A 17,749-nucleotide genomic window follows, 5' to 3' on the forward strand; every position below is an offset into this window, starting at 1 on the left:
CTGGAAATGAAATTACTGTTATCCTACTTGACCTTAGGGAGAAGAAAGAGGAGAATGGGGGAAAGTTCCAGGAAGGCTATTCCAAACAGCAGAGCTCTCTAGAAAAATGATCCACTGACATTATCATACTCCTTTACCTTCCCACCTCATCAGTGCTTATTCATATGACTGCTGTCATCTGTCAGGGCAGGGGGTGTGTCCATTTAAACCATTTTTATAGCATTCCCTCTCCCCTAAGCCCAGCCACATCTAACGCGATTCTGAGATGGAGTTGGGAAGAACCAGGTTTGAATCCAGACTTTTACAACATTTACAAAGTGGGTGACCCTGAGCAGATGCTTCGTCGATGGAAATGGGGATAATAGTACTGCCCTCAGAGGCTAATTGGGAGGATCACAGGAGACATGAATATATAGAAAGGACTATAAAATGGCATCTATTATTGATTATTATGCTTATACTTGCAAAACCTTTCTTCCTTTTGGGCAGGTTTTTTCCTTCTGGATATTTATAAAATCATATCTTCTAGGAGACTTAATTAGAAAGGAAAGTACCTTTTAATTTGCACATGCCAGCCAACTCTTCTCTCCATATCTTTAGATTAGGGATGCCATTGTATTCTTGATGGACCAGCATGCTGCCATACCCAATACTGGACACAATGTGTCAGATCTGAGGCAAAGGCTCACAGAGCTGGCGACCTTGGATGATATGGCTAAGGTAAAGTTATATCTTCAGCTCCTCACCTTACCTTCCTGCTAGTGAAATGGACTAGGTGTTTGAGGTTAGTGGACTTTTATGACCTTGGTGGATATGGGGGAAGTGGGCAGTTGGGAATGGAGCTATGGCAGGAGGCAGCCCTGTAGGAGTGGAGTGGACTGTTTCCTCTAATGGGAAACAGCTATGCCAAATGCGTCTGTGAAAGTGATCCTAATAAAGAGAACAGCCTTCTGATGAGCTTGGGAAGGATGGGCAACCGGTCGATGTTATCCCAGGTGCTTCATTTCTTTGATTGTAGCATGATGTCAGAGGAAAGAATGCTGACCACAGTTGAGAACTAGACCTTGAGCTTTCTTGGTTCTTCCTTTACCTCAGGAGCTGATTGGGAAGGCCCAGCTCCTGATACTGCATGGGCACCAGCTTGCAGCCAATCACCATTATGCTGTTGACTTAATCTGCCAGAGGTGCAATGAGTTAAGACACCAAACAGATGTATTGTCTGAAGACCTGAAAGCCAAAGAGAAGAAGCTTACCAAGACCTTGGAACTCCAGAATCGGCTGCGCCAGGTAGTGAGCATTCTTAGAAATTGGGTCATCCCTGAGAGCAAGCTCATATACCCTTGTGAGCTCAACTCTCTCCTATGTGCCAGTGACTCTCAAAGCTGCAAAGTGAATGCATGAATGAAATATTATTTATTAAGTGATTACTATGAGCCAAATAGTGGGACTGGAAATACAAAAGCCATGATAGTCTCTGCCCTTAAGGCATTTACATCCTAATTGGAGGGAGATAACACATTCTTCTAGATTCCTTATGTGACATGTCTTCTTTGTCTCACAGGTAGCTCAAATGGAATGTGTCTAAAACCAATTTCATTATCATGAATGCTAGAATCTGAGAATTAGAAGAGATGTAAGAGACCATCTAGTCCAACTCCAGCTCAGGTGGCAAAGGGCCTTGAGTCCACACCATCTGAGGATACATTGTAGGAACTGGGAATGATTAGCCTGGAGGAGAGAAGATATAGGGAAGGCAGATGATAGCTGTCTTCAAGGTTTAGAGAAGAGAGACCTCTGATGGAGCCATCCACTCCAATCCTTTCATTTTATGGATGAGGAGACCATGGCCTCTTCCATACATGGCCAAGAATCCCTATGTACCTCACAAGTGCTCATCCAGACTCTACTTGAAGATCTCTAGTTAAGAGGAACTCTCTACTTCCCAGTGTAGCCCATTGCACTTTGGGATAACTCTACTTTTAGGGCATTTTCCCTGACACTAAGTCTGGATATGTCCCTCTATAACTTGAACTCATTGCAAGTTACTCTGGGGCCAAGTAGAATGATTCCTTTTCTAGACAGAATTTCCCCAGTTCCTTCAGTGGATCCTCGTGTATCATGATCTCAAGTCCTTTCACTAGCTTAGTTGCCTTTCTTTGGATGCTCTGCTGCTTAGCAACATCCTTCCTAACATGCGACATCCAGAACTCAATGTAATACCCCAGACATGGTTACATCAGGGCAAAATGCAGCAGGACCTTCACCCCTTATACTCCTGGATGTTCTGTCCTTCTGAATGCAATCTCACGTTGAACTATCAGTCCACCAAAGCCTTTTAAAAGATCCTTTTTAGGACCGCAATTTATCCATGACTCTCCCATCTTCTCCTATGAAGTTGCTTTTTTGATCCCAGATGTATAACTTTGCATTGATTCTATTTGTTTCACCTTATCAATCAATTAATAATGAGTACATGATTATTAGATTCATCTCATCATTCTAGCCTGTTGAGATTGTTTTTGCACCTGTTCTCTATCATTCATTGTGGTGGTTACCCTACCCAGATTTGTCTTGACTAAAAGTTTGATGAGCTTGCTCTGGATGCCTCCATCCAATTGACTGATTAAAAAATATTAATCCACACGGGACCATGCCCAGACATCTGTGGACACTCCACTTCACTGGAGACCTCTTTCCAAGCTGACCAATGGGTCCTTTTTGCATCTGCTCATTCAGTTACCCACCCAACTATGCTCTTTTCTGGCTAACATTGCTCCATTTTGTCCACAAAAATAGCAGGAGAGACTTTATCAGACGCTTTGATGAAATATAGACCAACTGTATCTGCAGCCTTCTCCAGATCTACTAACGTGGCAGCCTGGGTACCAGAGGAAATGTGGTTAGTCTGGCATGAAGCCATGCCAGCTTAAGGTGTTCACCGCTTCCCTTTCTACTTGTTTGCTGACCATCTCTAATAAAATGCCATAAGTTGAAGTTAATCTCACTAGCTTATAGTTTGCAGAATTAACTCTTGCATTTTTGAGAAAAATCTGTGCAATATTTGTCCTTCCTTAGTCCTGGAATGCCTCTCTACTGCCTATCTGTTGTCTCTTTCAATACCCCAGAATGTGGTTGAAAGCTTTCAATGCCCCCCCCCAGGCCAAATGGCTTTCTAGTGTAGTAGTCCCTGGAATCCTAATGTTAACAACAATAAAAATAATTTACATTTTTATAGGGCCTTTAGGTTTTCCAACAGCTCTCCATACAATTGATCCTGTGAGGTATCTCCAACCTCTTTGAAATCTACTCTCCCCAAATGGAGGATGCATCTCAGTCTGGGACCACCTTTCTGATCCTACTTGATCATAATCCTAAGATGAAGTGGTCACCTCCTCCTCACCCCTCCCTCCACGCCACCCTCATTTTCCATCATTTCTCCTTCAGCAGCCAGTTTCTCTTTGTGGGAATCCAGTCCAGAACAGCAATTCCCCTTATTGCTTCCTTCACCTTTTGAAGGATGAAATGATCATTAAGGCAAGCTAAGAAATGATTAGCTAACTCTTTTTGGCAGAGGGAGGACTCCAGCAGATGTTCAGATAATTGAAGGCCCCCATCACCACTATATCATGCCTCTTTGCGAGGCTTGTGATCTGTTGCTGCTTTCTGTCCATGTGGTCTGTATGACTTAGGACGATGTCACTTTTATTTCTTCCCCCTTTGTTCTTCACCCAAATGCCCCTCCACCATCAGGCTTCCCCACCCCCAGGGCCTGGATTTCCTCTTATCAATCTATTTTCTTAATATTCAATGTCTACTTGCCTCCCCAAACTCCAATTCTGCTTCTCTATCCTGTTCCTTTCTTACATTCCAAGTCTCTCTCTCCCTGAGATCATCTCTCCTTCTGACTTCACTATGTCTACCTACAGCCCCATCATTGGCCTTGCTATCTTTTTTTGGTATTGGTATTATATTGATTATATTGGCAATCTTCTCATCTCTCCTCTCTCCTTCCCATGAAAGCATCCTGCAGACTGCTACCACACAGATCCTGTCATGCCAGACCCGGCTCAGAATTCATTGCTATTGTCCACTGAGTTGAGTTCAGGTTACTTCCCATGCCATTTAAAACTTTCCTCACTCTTGCCTCACCCAACCTTGCCGGCCTTTTCTCCTATTTCTCCCCTTCATAATGCTTCTCTCCAGGTACACTGGACAGCGCTTTGCTCCTTGGACAGGTCTTGGACTCTCATAATCTGGTCTTTGCTCTCACTGGTTGCTGTACCTGGAATGCCAGCCCTCCATTTTTGGATTGTTGAATTCTCAGCTCTCTTTAAAGCCCAAGTGAAATACAGCACCCTACCTTATATCTTCCTCAATGCCCTTCATGATAAAGCCCTTCCCCCAGCACCCCAGGTATTATGTCGTTTCACACTCTTTAATAAGAATGAGAAGCAACACAGTATAACAGTGTAAAAACTCAATCATTCTTTGCTCGTGGGCTGTACAAAAAACAGGAAGTGGGCCACAGTTTGTTGAGAACTCTGGGCATCAGGATGAGCTGGATTCAAGTCCTGTCTCTGACGCATACTGGCTGTGTAACCCTGGGCAAGTCACTCAACTTCTATGCCAGCATATAGGACTCTTAAGTGGCAGAGAAGGTGCCAGCCTGCATTGGTAGAGGAAGTCTCCTGTACCAGTGAGATCATAAGTCTAGTCGCAATTAGTAGTAATAAGTAGCTTTTATATAGTACTTTGAGATTTGAGAAGTGCTTTCTGTTAGTTCTCATTGATTATCATCCAATGTTATATATTATAGCTATTTGCACTGCAGCTCCACCTCCCACCCCACCCCGCCCCACTAGCCTGTAAACTACATGAAGGGAGGGACCATGCCTTATCTAAACTTTGTGTCTCCCTTCTGTACCTAGTGCCATGCCTGGTACACAAGAGAGACTTGACCAATAGATTTTGTTATTGAAAACCAAGGCATTTCAAATCCATTCACCGCCTTGTGGGTTTGGTCAATAGGCATAGTCCCTCCAGGGGGCGCTGCTGCAGTGCTATCCATTATCCTTGAGCCAGCTGACCCACAGTTTCATCACTTGTGAGGCTGCATCTAGTCCTTGGAAGCCTTCATTCCTGTCTTCTAGTGCTATGCATCATTTACATAAAGACTTGGCTTTTCTTTTTTTCTTTTTGGCCAGGTGTCTTTTGTTTCCATTACTGATTTAAGTCTAATATGCAACACGGAGCAGAAATGTAGAACAGATGCCATTGCCGTGTGCGTTTTCCTTACTGCCTTAATGGATGGATATGTTCAATCTTGCTTCACTTCTCCCTGCCAGGCTCTCCTGTGCTGTGATGAGGGGGCCTATCTCCTTGCTAATCAGCCGATGGATAAATGCCAGGCAAAAGAAGGTGCTCAGAGAGCTCTTTATGACATCGAGAAGTTCCTTGATGTGACTCTCCCCAATTTAAAGTATGATCCTCGTGTCCTACAGCGGGAATTTGAGGTCATTTTGACTCCCGAACTCAAGGTATGGTATGTGCGGTCAGAGCATAACTCTGGCGGAACGGACACTGGCCAGGCTACTCCAAGGCTGCCTTCTTCAACAGGATCATCACTGTGGAGCTAGAAGGGATCATTTTACAGATGAGGAGAATGAGGCCCAGGGAGATTGAAGTGACTTGCCCAAGGACACACGTAGGCTCATAAACTTAGAGAAAGTGGTCTTAACAGGAGACAGGGCAATGCGGCCCCTCCGTTCTGAGAGGTGTGTCAAGAACAGGCAGAGTATACTTCAAATTAGAGACAAAAGTATCTGTGACTCAGCTACCACTGAGGTGTGAATGTGGGCAGCTGACTCCTTTCCTAGTAGGGACTGAAGCTGTGGAATTTGAGCTACTCTGGAGAGGAGTCAGTCCAGGGCAAAAAGAAAGCTTTTCTCCCTTTGGTGGCTGATGATTGAGATTGGGCAGGGCTGTTGTAGGTGTACTTCAGAGCTCCTATGGCTGCTGATGGCTTGCCTTTCACCTTTTGAAAACTGACCTAGAACTAGGAGAGGTGTCAGAGGCCATCTAGCCCACTTCTGCCCCTCATTTTATGGATCAAGAAACTGAGGTTTAGACAGCTTATATAATCAATGCCTTGATCTTACTTGGAAAGGAGTCAGCCGCCCACATTCAGGAGGTGCATTGACTCTCCCAGCCTGCGAAGGGAAGACTTCTGTGTTTTCTCTGAAATTAAGGGCTAAGACTTCTCAGACAAGCCTGTTCTCCCTGCTCGCTGAGTCTGCAGCAACCTTCTCAGGGTCACTGGCTTCCTCACCGAGGTGTTAGAGTTGGGGCTTTGTAGCCATGACGAGGCTTTACTACATTAATCTGCTTTACATTACTTTCCTCAAGGTTTCCGACTTGACATATCTTAAGCCCTCAATTGAAATTCCTCCTTTTGGTGCGTGCTGTTCTGTTCTCTGGGGAGGCGATGGGGTTTTGTGGGCCTTCGTTTCACTGATGATTTCCATGCAGTCCTTGATTCGGCATCTCATTTTGTGCTCCACAGATTCAGATCCAGGCTGTCCACGTCAAGCTGGAGAACATTCGCAGCATGTTCCAGAACCGGCAGGCTTGTTTCCGGAAGCTGACAGATAAGCATTCCCGGCCCATCCAACTTGTGACACCTCGGCCCGAACACACAGGCAGATCCAAATCGCCGCTGTTCTCACCCAAACACGGTAAAATGGCCCGTCCTTTGCTTATTGCTATCTCTTGCTAGCTTCTTAGCACAGATACCTTTTTCCCCTTATAAAAATATTTATGTGATTCATTCATTTGTTCTCTAATCCTGAACCGTGGAACTCCTCAGGTTTTGTTTAAATAGTTGTATATTCAGTCCATCTCAAACATTTATTAAGCACCTGCCCTGAGCTGGGTCCTAGTGCTAGGCAGTCCCTGCTCACAATGAGCTGGCATTCTGCTAGAGGATCATCACAGGTAAACAAGCAAGTGAATACCAAGTGTATCTAAAATCATTGGAATATCAAATTTGCAGATGCCACAAAGTGGGGAAGTCTAGCTGACACACCGGGTGATTGAGGCAGGAGCAAAAAGAGCTTGATAAGCTAGCATGTTAGGCTAACTCTGACAAGAAGACATTCGATATGAATAAGAGTGATCTTAAACCTCAGTTCCAAAAATTAAGTTTATAAGTATAGGATGGGAGAGGGACAATTAGACAATTGCCAGAAAAAGATCTGGGGGCTATAGTGGACTGCAAACTGTCAAAAAAGCAAGTGCTCTTTGGGGGTGCCTTATGAGAGACCTAGATTCCAGGAATAAGGAGGTGATAGCTTTTGTGTAATATGCCCCTTCCCATAGACTAGAAAATCCAGACAGTTTACTGGAATGGAGAGTGTTTGAAAGTGAGCAATGTGTAATCACATCACAGAGATTGTAAGATTGTCATCAGCCAGAAGGAGATCAAGAATTGGGACAGTCCCTAATGGGTATCTAGTGCCTTAGAGTTTATGAAGTATGGTCACAGCCAGTCTCATTTGCTCTTTCCAGCAGAGCTCGGTGAATTGGGCAGATATTCTTTTTTACATTTTCCAGCTGAAACTGAAGTCCCAGGGAAATGATTGGACCAAGGTCACATGGAGCCCTCACCAGCAACTCAGATCTTATGACTCCTAGTCCAGGGGTCTATCCACTACAAACACTTCCTGCTACCAAATCTCAAGGTCTGGGCTTGGCAAATGAGTCTATAAATAAGTTCATTAGCCTGTGGCCTTGTTAACTAGGGATCTTTTAGCTCCCTTAGCCCTCTCTACCCCTTCTCTACCCCTTTTCCATCCCTCCGCCACCCCTCCACCTGCCAGAAAGCTCCCAAGGAGTAAAATAAACTGGGATTCTTTACTTCTTGTCTGGAAAAAAATGAAAAAACCCCCACAAAAACCTGTTATGTGGTTTGCACAGACTGCTGGGAAGCCGTTGGCATCGCTGACGCCAGCACAAGAGATGTCTGATAAATGCTGCTGGTAATTGAATCTGCTGGCTTGTCTCAGCAGCTCCATACCCTAGCAAGGATTTGGTTAGGCTTGAGTGGCTGAGCCTTTGAACCCCCATTTTCTGTCCTTTGCTTTTGCAGCTGAGATGTAACCATTTCAATTCTGAGGCCCTTGTAAAGCTGATGGAGACCAGCCTTGGGCTCTCTGTCTCTCTGTCTCTGTTTCTGTCTTTATCTGTCTCTTTGTCTCTCTGTCTCACTCTCTGTCTCTTTCTCTGTCTCTCTCATTCTCACCTTCTCTGTCTCTCTCTCAGATTTAGCCTTTCTGGAGTTCCTCCTTCAGCTTTGGGAAATAGCCCTTGGTCATTTGGCATTCTTTTTTCTTGCTCTCAACTTTGTCGATCTTATTTTTATAACAGTGTGCTTGACTTAATTAGAATTTTTAATCCCTACCTAGGATCTCAGGGTATTTTTTTCATAATTGAACAAAGCTTTCCTGAATTCTGTTGGCAATGGTGCTGCCCTACCTCCCCCCACCCCCCCGCCACTCTTCTGTAGCCTTTCTTTGTTAGCAATTAGTTAACTTAGGAAAAGTTTCCATAGAAAGTAGCCCAGGCCCCTAACATGAAGCTCTTAGTCTAGCAATGGTGGTCTGATTGACACCTCAGAAGCATATGTCCAGTGGAACAGGATGGAAGAGTTAAAGGAAGTCATTTATGTAGTCTTGAATCATCGATCACTTACAAAGTAGAATGTAAGGAAGGTCTCTGTTTTCATGGAAGTGACAGTCTAGGAGGGGAGCCCCGAATCACAGAATTTCTGTGCAATCAGATGGCCTCAGCAGCCATCGAGTGTAACCTCTACCCCCAAAAGAATTCAGGAAGCATTGGTAAAATGCTTACTGGATACAAGGCCCTATGATAGCCACTTGAGATACAGAGACAGATATGCTAACATGTTTTCCTCAAGAAGTTCTATTTTTCTGGGAGGAACTAGGGGTGGAGAGGAGGACAATTTTACTACATCTTACAAGAGTTGTTTTTCTTTTTTCTAATTGGGGGTGGGTGGGTGGGAGAATGACTGGTCATAGAGATAAAGTTAACACAAATTAAAAAGAAGACCATTGGGGCATCTTTTAAAAAAATGCAAAGAGGTGAACCCAGAACTATGCCCAGAAAAGCAGGACACCTCTGAAAGTTTTAAGTTGAAATTATTAGATATATTTTTAAAAAGTAAACTATATATAATAGTAATATGCAATTTCATGTACTCTTTTTTTGTTCTGTGTTTTGCAGAAGTGTCCATTATTCAAGTATTTGTTAAGTTCAGAATAAAAATAAATAAAAAAAAGAAACAACATGTACAGCAGTTAGGAAGCGTAAAAGGCATACACAATAAAGAGTAATTTGAATCACCTCAGGCTTGGAGAGGCTAGGCAGCGCTTCTTAAACTTTTTCTCCTCACGACCCCTTCAGTGCTGCGGGGTCACTGAAGGTACCCATGGTCACACAGCTAGCATTTGTCAGAGGCAGAATTTGAAACCATGTCCTTTTGCTTCTAAGTTCAGCACGCTATCCGTAAGGCTAGGCTTTCTCTTAAGAAGTAAAAAAGGAAATATACCTCAAGTGTTAAGAGAGAGCCAGAAATCTAGAGCTCAGTCTTGGCTGGGGTGGAATGGAAGAAGCGGTGTATGTATTTGCTTTGATTAAAGGTAACCTCCAGTGTCTAACACGAAGGAGGCTGTTGATGGAATTGGAATACATACTGCATTTTTCTAAATGATTTTCACCATTATTATTTGTGTTTGCAATCAAAACATTTCCGTGTTTCACACACCAGCCATGCTGGCTTCCTGGTTTTTTTTAAATCAAGTTCAGGCTGGCAATATAGCAGTGTACAACATGATATTTCTTCCTAATTAAGTAATGGACAAGAATAGCCCATATTATAAAAGTATGGGAAAAGAACTCAGGTTATGCCTTTTTGGCCAAGGAGGCCCTCAACTCATTATAGGCTCTGTGTGGAAATCATTGGTAGGTAAAGAACTGGGTAAAACCCTCGAGATAACAGTGACATGTCATGGGAGTCATGACTCCCTTTAGGAGCTGCCCTTATCCTTCCATATCCCAGCTCAAACGCTCCCTTCACCATGAATCCATGCCTGATTCCACCTTTTATCATACTTGATTTTCATGGCCTCCACTGCAACCTATTCATATAGACAATTTTGCATTAGGCTTATTTGTCTCAACATCTTACCTCTCCAACTTAACTGTAATTTCCTTGAGAGTAGGGATTCTGTCTTAATGTGGCTTCATACTGGTAGGGAACTTTCAGTGAAGAAACCCCCTTTACCAATGCAGATTGGTCCCTGCCTTGGGAGTCTTAAGAGACTCACCTGGGGCCACCAAGAATTGAAGTTATTTGTCCAGGGCCACACAGCCAATATGTGTCAGAGTGAGACTTGAATTCATTTCTTCTCAACTCTTAGGCCAACTCCTCTCTATCCACTATGCAAGGTAAAATTTCATTTTAGACATTAAATAGCTACTTATTTAATAAATTAACTATGTGATTATTTTATATGTTGTTTATTCCCTTAATAGTTGATATTTAGAAACCACATAAGTACTCTGGTACTTTTTCTCTTTCTCTCTAGAGTCAAAAAATGGTAGAATTGTTTGCTTATGCTAAACTAGTGAGATTTAAAAAAATACTGTTAGTAAGCAGCATGATGGCAAATAGTGGGATTTTTAAGGGCATTGAGATTAAAAAGAAATTTCTCTCCCAAATGGCACTCTTGATTCTGGAAAGAGGGTAAACAGGACTTTCAGTATGCCATGTAATCTTCTGGAAGTCATGTAGCTAAGAGAGATGAATTAGGTTTAAAGCTTAGGACAGTTTGCGTGGCTCCAAATGGGATGTTGGCAGTTTGCTTGACTGTCTTCTTACCATCGATGATATATTGGCCATTTGAGGCTCACGTCGCTTCAGGAAAGTTGGCAACTATATGACAAGAAAGGTCCATGTCGCAGGGAGGAATGTTAGCAAAAAACTGGCTCAGGCTTGAAATAGGACAGTACTTTAACACTTCGATGGATCTGGAATGTTGTCCATGTGGGTATCCCGCTGGTATAGACTGTAGCATATTCACACCTTTTCATCCTGTGTAATTCCTCCCTGTGACCTCCTAAACCCCTCCTCCCCCAAGGTTCTTCAACATCATACTAGAGGCTTTCCTTTAGGTCTTTTAATATTTTGTAGATACTAGTCCTATTTGGACTGTCTGCTTGTTACCCTTGCCATAATTGGCCCTACTCATACATGCCTTCAAATGGGTCTTTTTTTGGCCCACTATTTGTGCACGAGCCATTTTTAGCCGTGTGTTACAGCCTGTTTACATACACTGTATGATTCTCCATGGTCTGTTAGGCCATTCTAATAATAAAATATTCTTGTGCTTAATATACTTAACCACAAGAGCCATTCTAGTGGGAGGAGGGAGGAGGTGTTATCTTGTATCTCCTTTTCCATTTGGCCAATTCTACTTTTTAAGCAGTTGTTTTCTTTTTCCAATTTCTTAATTCTCTTGCATCACTCTTGTTTCTTTTCCCAATTTTTCTTCTACCTCTCTTATATGATTTTTAAGCTCCTTTTAAAGCTCCTGTTCCATGAGTTCTTTCTGGGCTTGAGACCACTTCATGTTTTTCTCTGGGATTTTGCCCATAGCTTTTTTGACATTGTTGTCTTCTTCTGAGTTTGTATCTTGATCTTCCCTGTCACCGTAATAAATGGGGACCATTTAAAGAATTCTGGGCAAGGTTAAGCAGTGTCTACACAAAACCACAGAGAGTCAATTGATTCAACCAATTCAATATAAACAAACAAACAACCCCAAACTCCAAACCCAATAAACCAGTTGATTTGAGGTTGTTTGACATCAGGTGGAATATATTTACATGGAATTTTGGAAGCATCTTACCAGTGGGGGTGGACATGAATAGAGTTACGTATGGTTAAGGTCCACCTTGCTTTACACAGTAGGAAAGTTCCTAAAAGAATGTATATACATTAGATTTCTGTCTGGAACCATTTGTAGCATATTGGCAAAGAACCATATTTAAAGCTAATAATTATTCTCTAACTTGCCTTTGTTGTGCTTTTGAATCTGTTGGGCTTTCATAGAGCAAGCCCATTTACACTCTGAGAAAATTAGTTTTTATCACAAGTAAGTATAATTCTTCTTTAAATAAAGAGAATAAAGGGGATTTGGTGTAATAGATAGAGTGCTTGGCGTAGGGTTAGGAAGTCCTGGGTTCAAATTCTACCTTTGACACTTATTAGCTTGTGTAGTCCTGGGCAAGGTAATCAGTTTGTCAACAAGTATTTATTAAGTGGCAAAAATAATCCTGGCTCTCAAAGATTGTTCTCTAAGGGAAGACGTGATATGCAAACAATTGTTTACAAATAAGATACCTCTAGGCTAAATTGGAGATATTCTCTGAGGGAATTAAGGAGGGCCTGGAAAGGCTTCTTGAAGAAGGGATGGGATTTTAGCTGAGACTTGAAGGAAGTTAGGGAAGTGAGGAGTTGGAAGAAAGAGAACATTCGGGGTATGGAAGGATAGGCAGTGAAAAGGTGTGGAGTTGGGAGATGGAGTGATTTATGCAAAAAACAGTAAGAAAGCCAGCGATTCTGGAACATAGAGTATGTGGAGGGGAGGAAAGTATTAGAAGACTGGAGAGGTAGGAAGACATTGGATTGGGAAGGGCTTTACAAGCCCAAAAGAGGATTTTCTATTTGATCCCGGACATAGTAGGGAGCTATTGGAGTTTATTGACTAGGTGAGTGGCGTGATCAGACCTGCCCTTCAGGAAGACTTCTTTTGCAGGTAAGTAGAGGATGAACTGAAATGGGGAGAGACTGATGGGAAAACCAATCACTGTTGCAATAATTGAGACACAAAAGGATGAGGGCCTATCCCTGGGTGGCCGCTCTGTCAGAGGAGAGAAGGGGACATATATGAGAGCTGTTGTAAAGATAGAAACAACAGGATGTGGCAACCTATTGGATGATTGAGAGTGAGGAGTCACAGGTGACACCCTAGATCAGGGCTGTCCAAAATGCAATTTATGGGGCCCACCTACAAGCATAGAAATTTACATAAATGCTTTAGTAAACGAAGCTGAACTACCACAGAGCTCTCACTAAAATGACAAATCAAAATAAATGTCTATTGATTCAATGGAAACCTAAGGTGGACAACCCTGCCCTGCATCATAAGCCTGGATTCCTTGGAGAATGGTGGTGCTTAAGACAGAAATAGAGAAGTTCAGAAGCTGGGAAAGTTTGGGGTGGGGGGGAAGATAATGAGTTCAGTTTTGGACATGTCAGTTTAAAACATCCATGGGACTTCCGTTCGGGATGTCTAGTAGACAGTGGGAGAGTGCATGAAGAGCTCTGAAAACCATCTTCATGAAGATGACGAATCCATGGGAGCTGATGAGATCACCAAGAGGGTTAATACAACTGTCATACAACTGTCTAGGATGGATGTGCTTGGTTATTTGATGGATTGTGATCTGCCTTGTGGAGGGAACTCACATACTATGAATCCAAAATGCTGCTGAGATCACAGATCCTTTACATATTCGTGCAGCTAATGGGACATAATGGAAAGAATGGTGTGCTTGGGGTTAGGAGACCTTGGTTCAAATCTCATCTTAGATGCTTATTAGTCTTATGGCCCTGGGGACCTCACTTAATGTCAGTGGCCCCCAGACAATTCCTTAAGATGCTTCTGCACTGGAAGAAACCCCAGAGACTTTATCTTTTCATATAAATCAAAATAGTAAGTTATGGTGCGTAGAGAGCACAACCATTCCAGCGTTTCCCATTTGTTTTTTAAGGACCCAAAAGTGTTCCTTCGCTTGGCACTTACACCTGGGAATTGGAAACTTCTAGAATCCAGCCTTGGCTGGCCTAGTCACTGGCTGTTCAGGAGCATTTGGTCTGGTTATTTAAGCTCTCTGCCTTTGCCAAATCATTTTTAAGATGGTCCTAATAATTGTGGAAGCTTTTATGCAGACTGAGATTGTGTGAGGGTGATTACTGATTGTTCAGCATTTTTAAAGGCCTCTAAGATATTGTACTATTATTATGTGAAATTGACACCCTGCTATAGCTCACCTGGTGGTTCACTTAAACTGCAAGTTCCTGATTCCTGCAGGATCAAATCCAAATCTCAAAAATTCCTCTTCACCACACTATTTTCAGTGTTATCTTTGAAGCAGGATTAATGGGATACACATATTTCAGTATTCATACTGAAGTCAAATGAATGAGTCTCACCTTTTCTTTATTTTGATTGAAGGGATGGACTTCAATTCTTCTTTGAAATTCTCCTTTGATCTCTCTCTTCCTGGGAAGAAGACAAGAAAAACTCAGAACTCACGAAAAGTAAGAATCATTGCTAATAAATTTTATAGCCAAGAGTTCGAATCTCATCTCTGATACTTACTGGCTGATTGGCCATGGACAAGTCATTTAACTATCTCTGAACTGCAAGCAACTTTCTCTTATAGAAGGGTCGTGATCAACATCAAGGGGGAAGGAAGAACATGTGTTGAATGTTCTGAAATTGACAGGTTATTGGTTTGCCGATCTTGAACATGACTTCATGAAGTTGTAGACTTGATATTTTATGACTTATGTTTAGGTGGGAAGGTCATTAAAAATGGCTGTTACTGTCTTAGGCTAAGACTTAATATGAAATGAGTGGTGTGGCTGTGATTCTTCAGTTACTAAGCTGCTTTTGCTTTAAAGCTGATTTGTTTTGCTTTCAAATGTCTTCCAGATTGAAGTGATGCATGATTATGAAGAAAGGAGAAATTCTACACAGTCCATTATTTCAGAGAATGAAGATAGCTTGAATGTGCTTAAAAGGTATCATCCCCCCTGCCCTACCCCCTCCCAACCCTTCCTTTTCATTCATACATACTTTAATGGATAGAAGTTGCTTGGAGGTTGGGAGACAATGTGATGTAATGGAAAGACCACTGGGTTGGTAGTCAGAAAACCTAGGTTTGAATCCTAGCTTGGCTATGTACTTCACATAGGACCCTGGGGAATTGTCTGTTAAGTTATGTGAGGTGGGGCGGGAGAGTTGTGAGAGAGAGAGGGAGAGAGAGTGTGTGTGTGAGAGAGAGAGCACAAGCATAGTAGACCAGGACATTGAAGAACTGGATTTTCTTTCCAACACTGTCATTTGTGGGATTCTATGTATGGTCGAATCATTTCTACCTCTTAAGCCTCTTTCCTCCTTTGCAAAATGGGAACATAACACATTCCCTAGTCATCTCATGTGCTTAAAACCCTTTGGAAGCCACCAAGAGCACAGAAAATAGAAGGTGGTATTATTTTGCACATCTTGCAACAATCATTTTTATAATGGTATATCAGTATCCTGGGATAAGAATGTGAAGACGTTTTGCTAATAATAATAAAAGCTCATATTTCCTTGGTGCTTTAAGGTTTAAAGAGCACTTTGCAAGCAGTATTTCTTTTGATCTTCCCAACCCTGCTAGCTTGATTATATTGCCATCTCTGTTTTACAGGTAAGAGAACAAGCCTCAGCAAGGCAAAGTGACTTGGCCAGGGTCACAAGGTAGTAAGTTTCTGAGGCTGGACTTACAAATATTCAAGAGGGTATTAACCCAAAGGTACTTTATAGTTCCCAACAGGTCAGAGTGAGACAGCACATTAAAGTGTTATTCATGCTAGGTGGAAGAAGAATTTCAGTTTATATCACCTTGAAAATGAATTTTAACTAAGGGTATGCTTCCGAAGCTCTACTACTGCTATCTTCTGGCAGGTTTCTAAAGTAGGCGGAGGATCTGTCCATTGTTATGTCATAGAAAATTCTCAAGTGACCTGGGCCCCATGGGGGGGATGCAGGGAGAGGACTGTGTTTAAAACACTCATTGAAATGTTGGGAGAGTAAAAGCAATGCATTTTTTTGTAGTCCTGATAAGCTATGTCACCATTGGAGGAAACTCCCTTCCCGATACAGCTTAGCTACTCATGTCTAACATATATTCTTAGACAGTTGCCTTGGAAACGGAGAGGCTAGGTAATTGCCCATGGTCACACAAGTAGTATGTGTCAGAGACAAGTTTTGAACTTAGAGCTTCCTGATTCTGAGGCTGTGTTCTAGAGCCAGCAAATACTGGCTTGTGAGAGCTGCCTGTTAAAACTGTCAGTGGGAGCATTTGCACCTCAGAAATTGGCAAACACTACAAATCGGGGCTTGATTTATTATTCTCTTGTTTGTTTAGACTAGAGGTGTCAAACATGCAGCCCACAGCCCATAGCTGCAATGCTCCTGAGTGCAGCCTGAACCAGATTGAAATGTAATTGGGAAATATTTAACAAAATAAATAAAAATGCAATAAAACATAGATGACATTACCTTTTAAAACTAAGTCAATGTGAGGTCTGTGGGGATACTTATGAATGGTTTAGCGGCCCCTGTTTCTCTTGGAGTTTGACATCACTAATCTAGACTTCAGAAAGTGGTGGTGAAAGCATTAATAATTGGATTAAACTTATATGTGTGTCGTGCACACGTTTTCCCCAGAGAGACAGTTGTTAAACATTTATCATCACAGAGTTCGCCAACTCTCTAGCCACTGCATTGTATTGCCTCGCTGGGAGATATAAATATAGGAAAAACATTCTGCTATCCAGAAAACCTCAGTTTTGCTGTGATGTTCTTCCGTGAATTTTTTAACTACTTAAATTTTTAAAAAGTTTTATTGGTGCCTTTAAAAAACCCACAGCCATTTCTGCATATATTCCTTCTTCTTCCCCTCCTGGGGCAGTTTCCCCTGTGACAAAGAAAAACAAATCCAAATTATCGAACTCATCTGACAATGTAGGCAGTGTTCTGTACTCTTAGCCCCCTCCCTCTTCAACAGACGGGATGTACATTTCCATCATTATAGTCATTGTATATATTGTTTTCCTGATTCTGCACACTCTATTCCATATCAATTGATACAAGTCTTCCCATATTTCTCTTAGTTCCTCATTTTCATTGTTTTTTGTAGCACAGTATTATTTCATTAGGGGCAGCTGGGTGGTTCAGTGAATAGAGAGCAATGGGCCTGGAGTTAGGAAGACCTGAGTTCAAATGTGGCCTCAGATACTTACTAGCTATGTGACACTGGGCACATCACTTAACCCTGTTTGCCTCAGTTTCCTCATCTGTAAAATGAGCTGGAGAAGGAAATGGCAAACCACTCCAGGATCTTTGAATGGGGTCAAGGAGAGTTGGAAATGGAAATTCATTGCATTCATATACCAAAATTTGCTTAGCTACCAACCCATCAATAGAAACCCATGTTGTTTCTAGTTCTTCACTGTTCTAAAGAATATTACTATGGATATTTCGGTATACATGGTACTCTTATTTCTATCTTTGACTTCCTTTGAGAAGTTTTTGCATAAATTGGCAAAGCCCCCACCAAATTTGATGAGTTGTAGAAAGAATGGGCAAACTGATGCACTGTTGATGGAACTGTGAGTTGGTCTATCTATTCTGGAAAGTAATTTGAAATTATGCAAAAAAGTGACTAAAATAGCCATACCCTTTGACTTGAAGATCCCGTGACTAGTCACATACCCCAAAGATGTCAGTGACAAAAAGAAAGAGCCCATATACACTAAGATATTTACAGCAGC

At 42.1% G+C, this 17,749-nt stretch overlaps 1 protein-coding gene across 1 annotated transcript in view; it reads left to right on the plus strand.

Annotated features, from left to right (window-relative positions):
- MCF2 (MCF.2 cell line derived transforming sequence) overlaps nucleotides 1-17,749 on the plus strand; it is a 118,960-nt gene that overhangs the window by 58,657 nt on the left and 42,554 nt on the right. Inside the window, exons 13-17 of the mRNA XM_036739808.1 lie at nucleotides 1,096-1,287; nucleotides 5,346-5,537; nucleotides 6,563-6,742; nucleotides 14,435-14,464; nucleotides 14,862-14,950. Coding sequence (XP_036595703.1) covers nucleotides 1,096-1,287; nucleotides 5,346-5,537; nucleotides 6,563-6,742; nucleotides 14,435-14,464; nucleotides 14,862-14,950 — 683 coding nt within the window. The remainder of the gene's footprint in view (nucleotides 1-1,095; nucleotides 1,288-5,345; nucleotides 5,538-6,562; nucleotides 6,743-14,434; nucleotides 14,465-14,861; nucleotides 14,951-17,749) is intronic.

Source organism: Trichosurus vulpecula, chromosome X, assembly GCF_011100635.1.
Source record: "Trichosurus vulpecula isolate mTriVul1 chromosome X, mTriVul1.pri, whole genome shotgun sequence".
Classification (NCBI taxonomy): Eukaryota; Metazoa; Chordata; class Mammalia; order Diprotodontia; family Phalangeridae; genus Trichosurus; species Trichosurus vulpecula.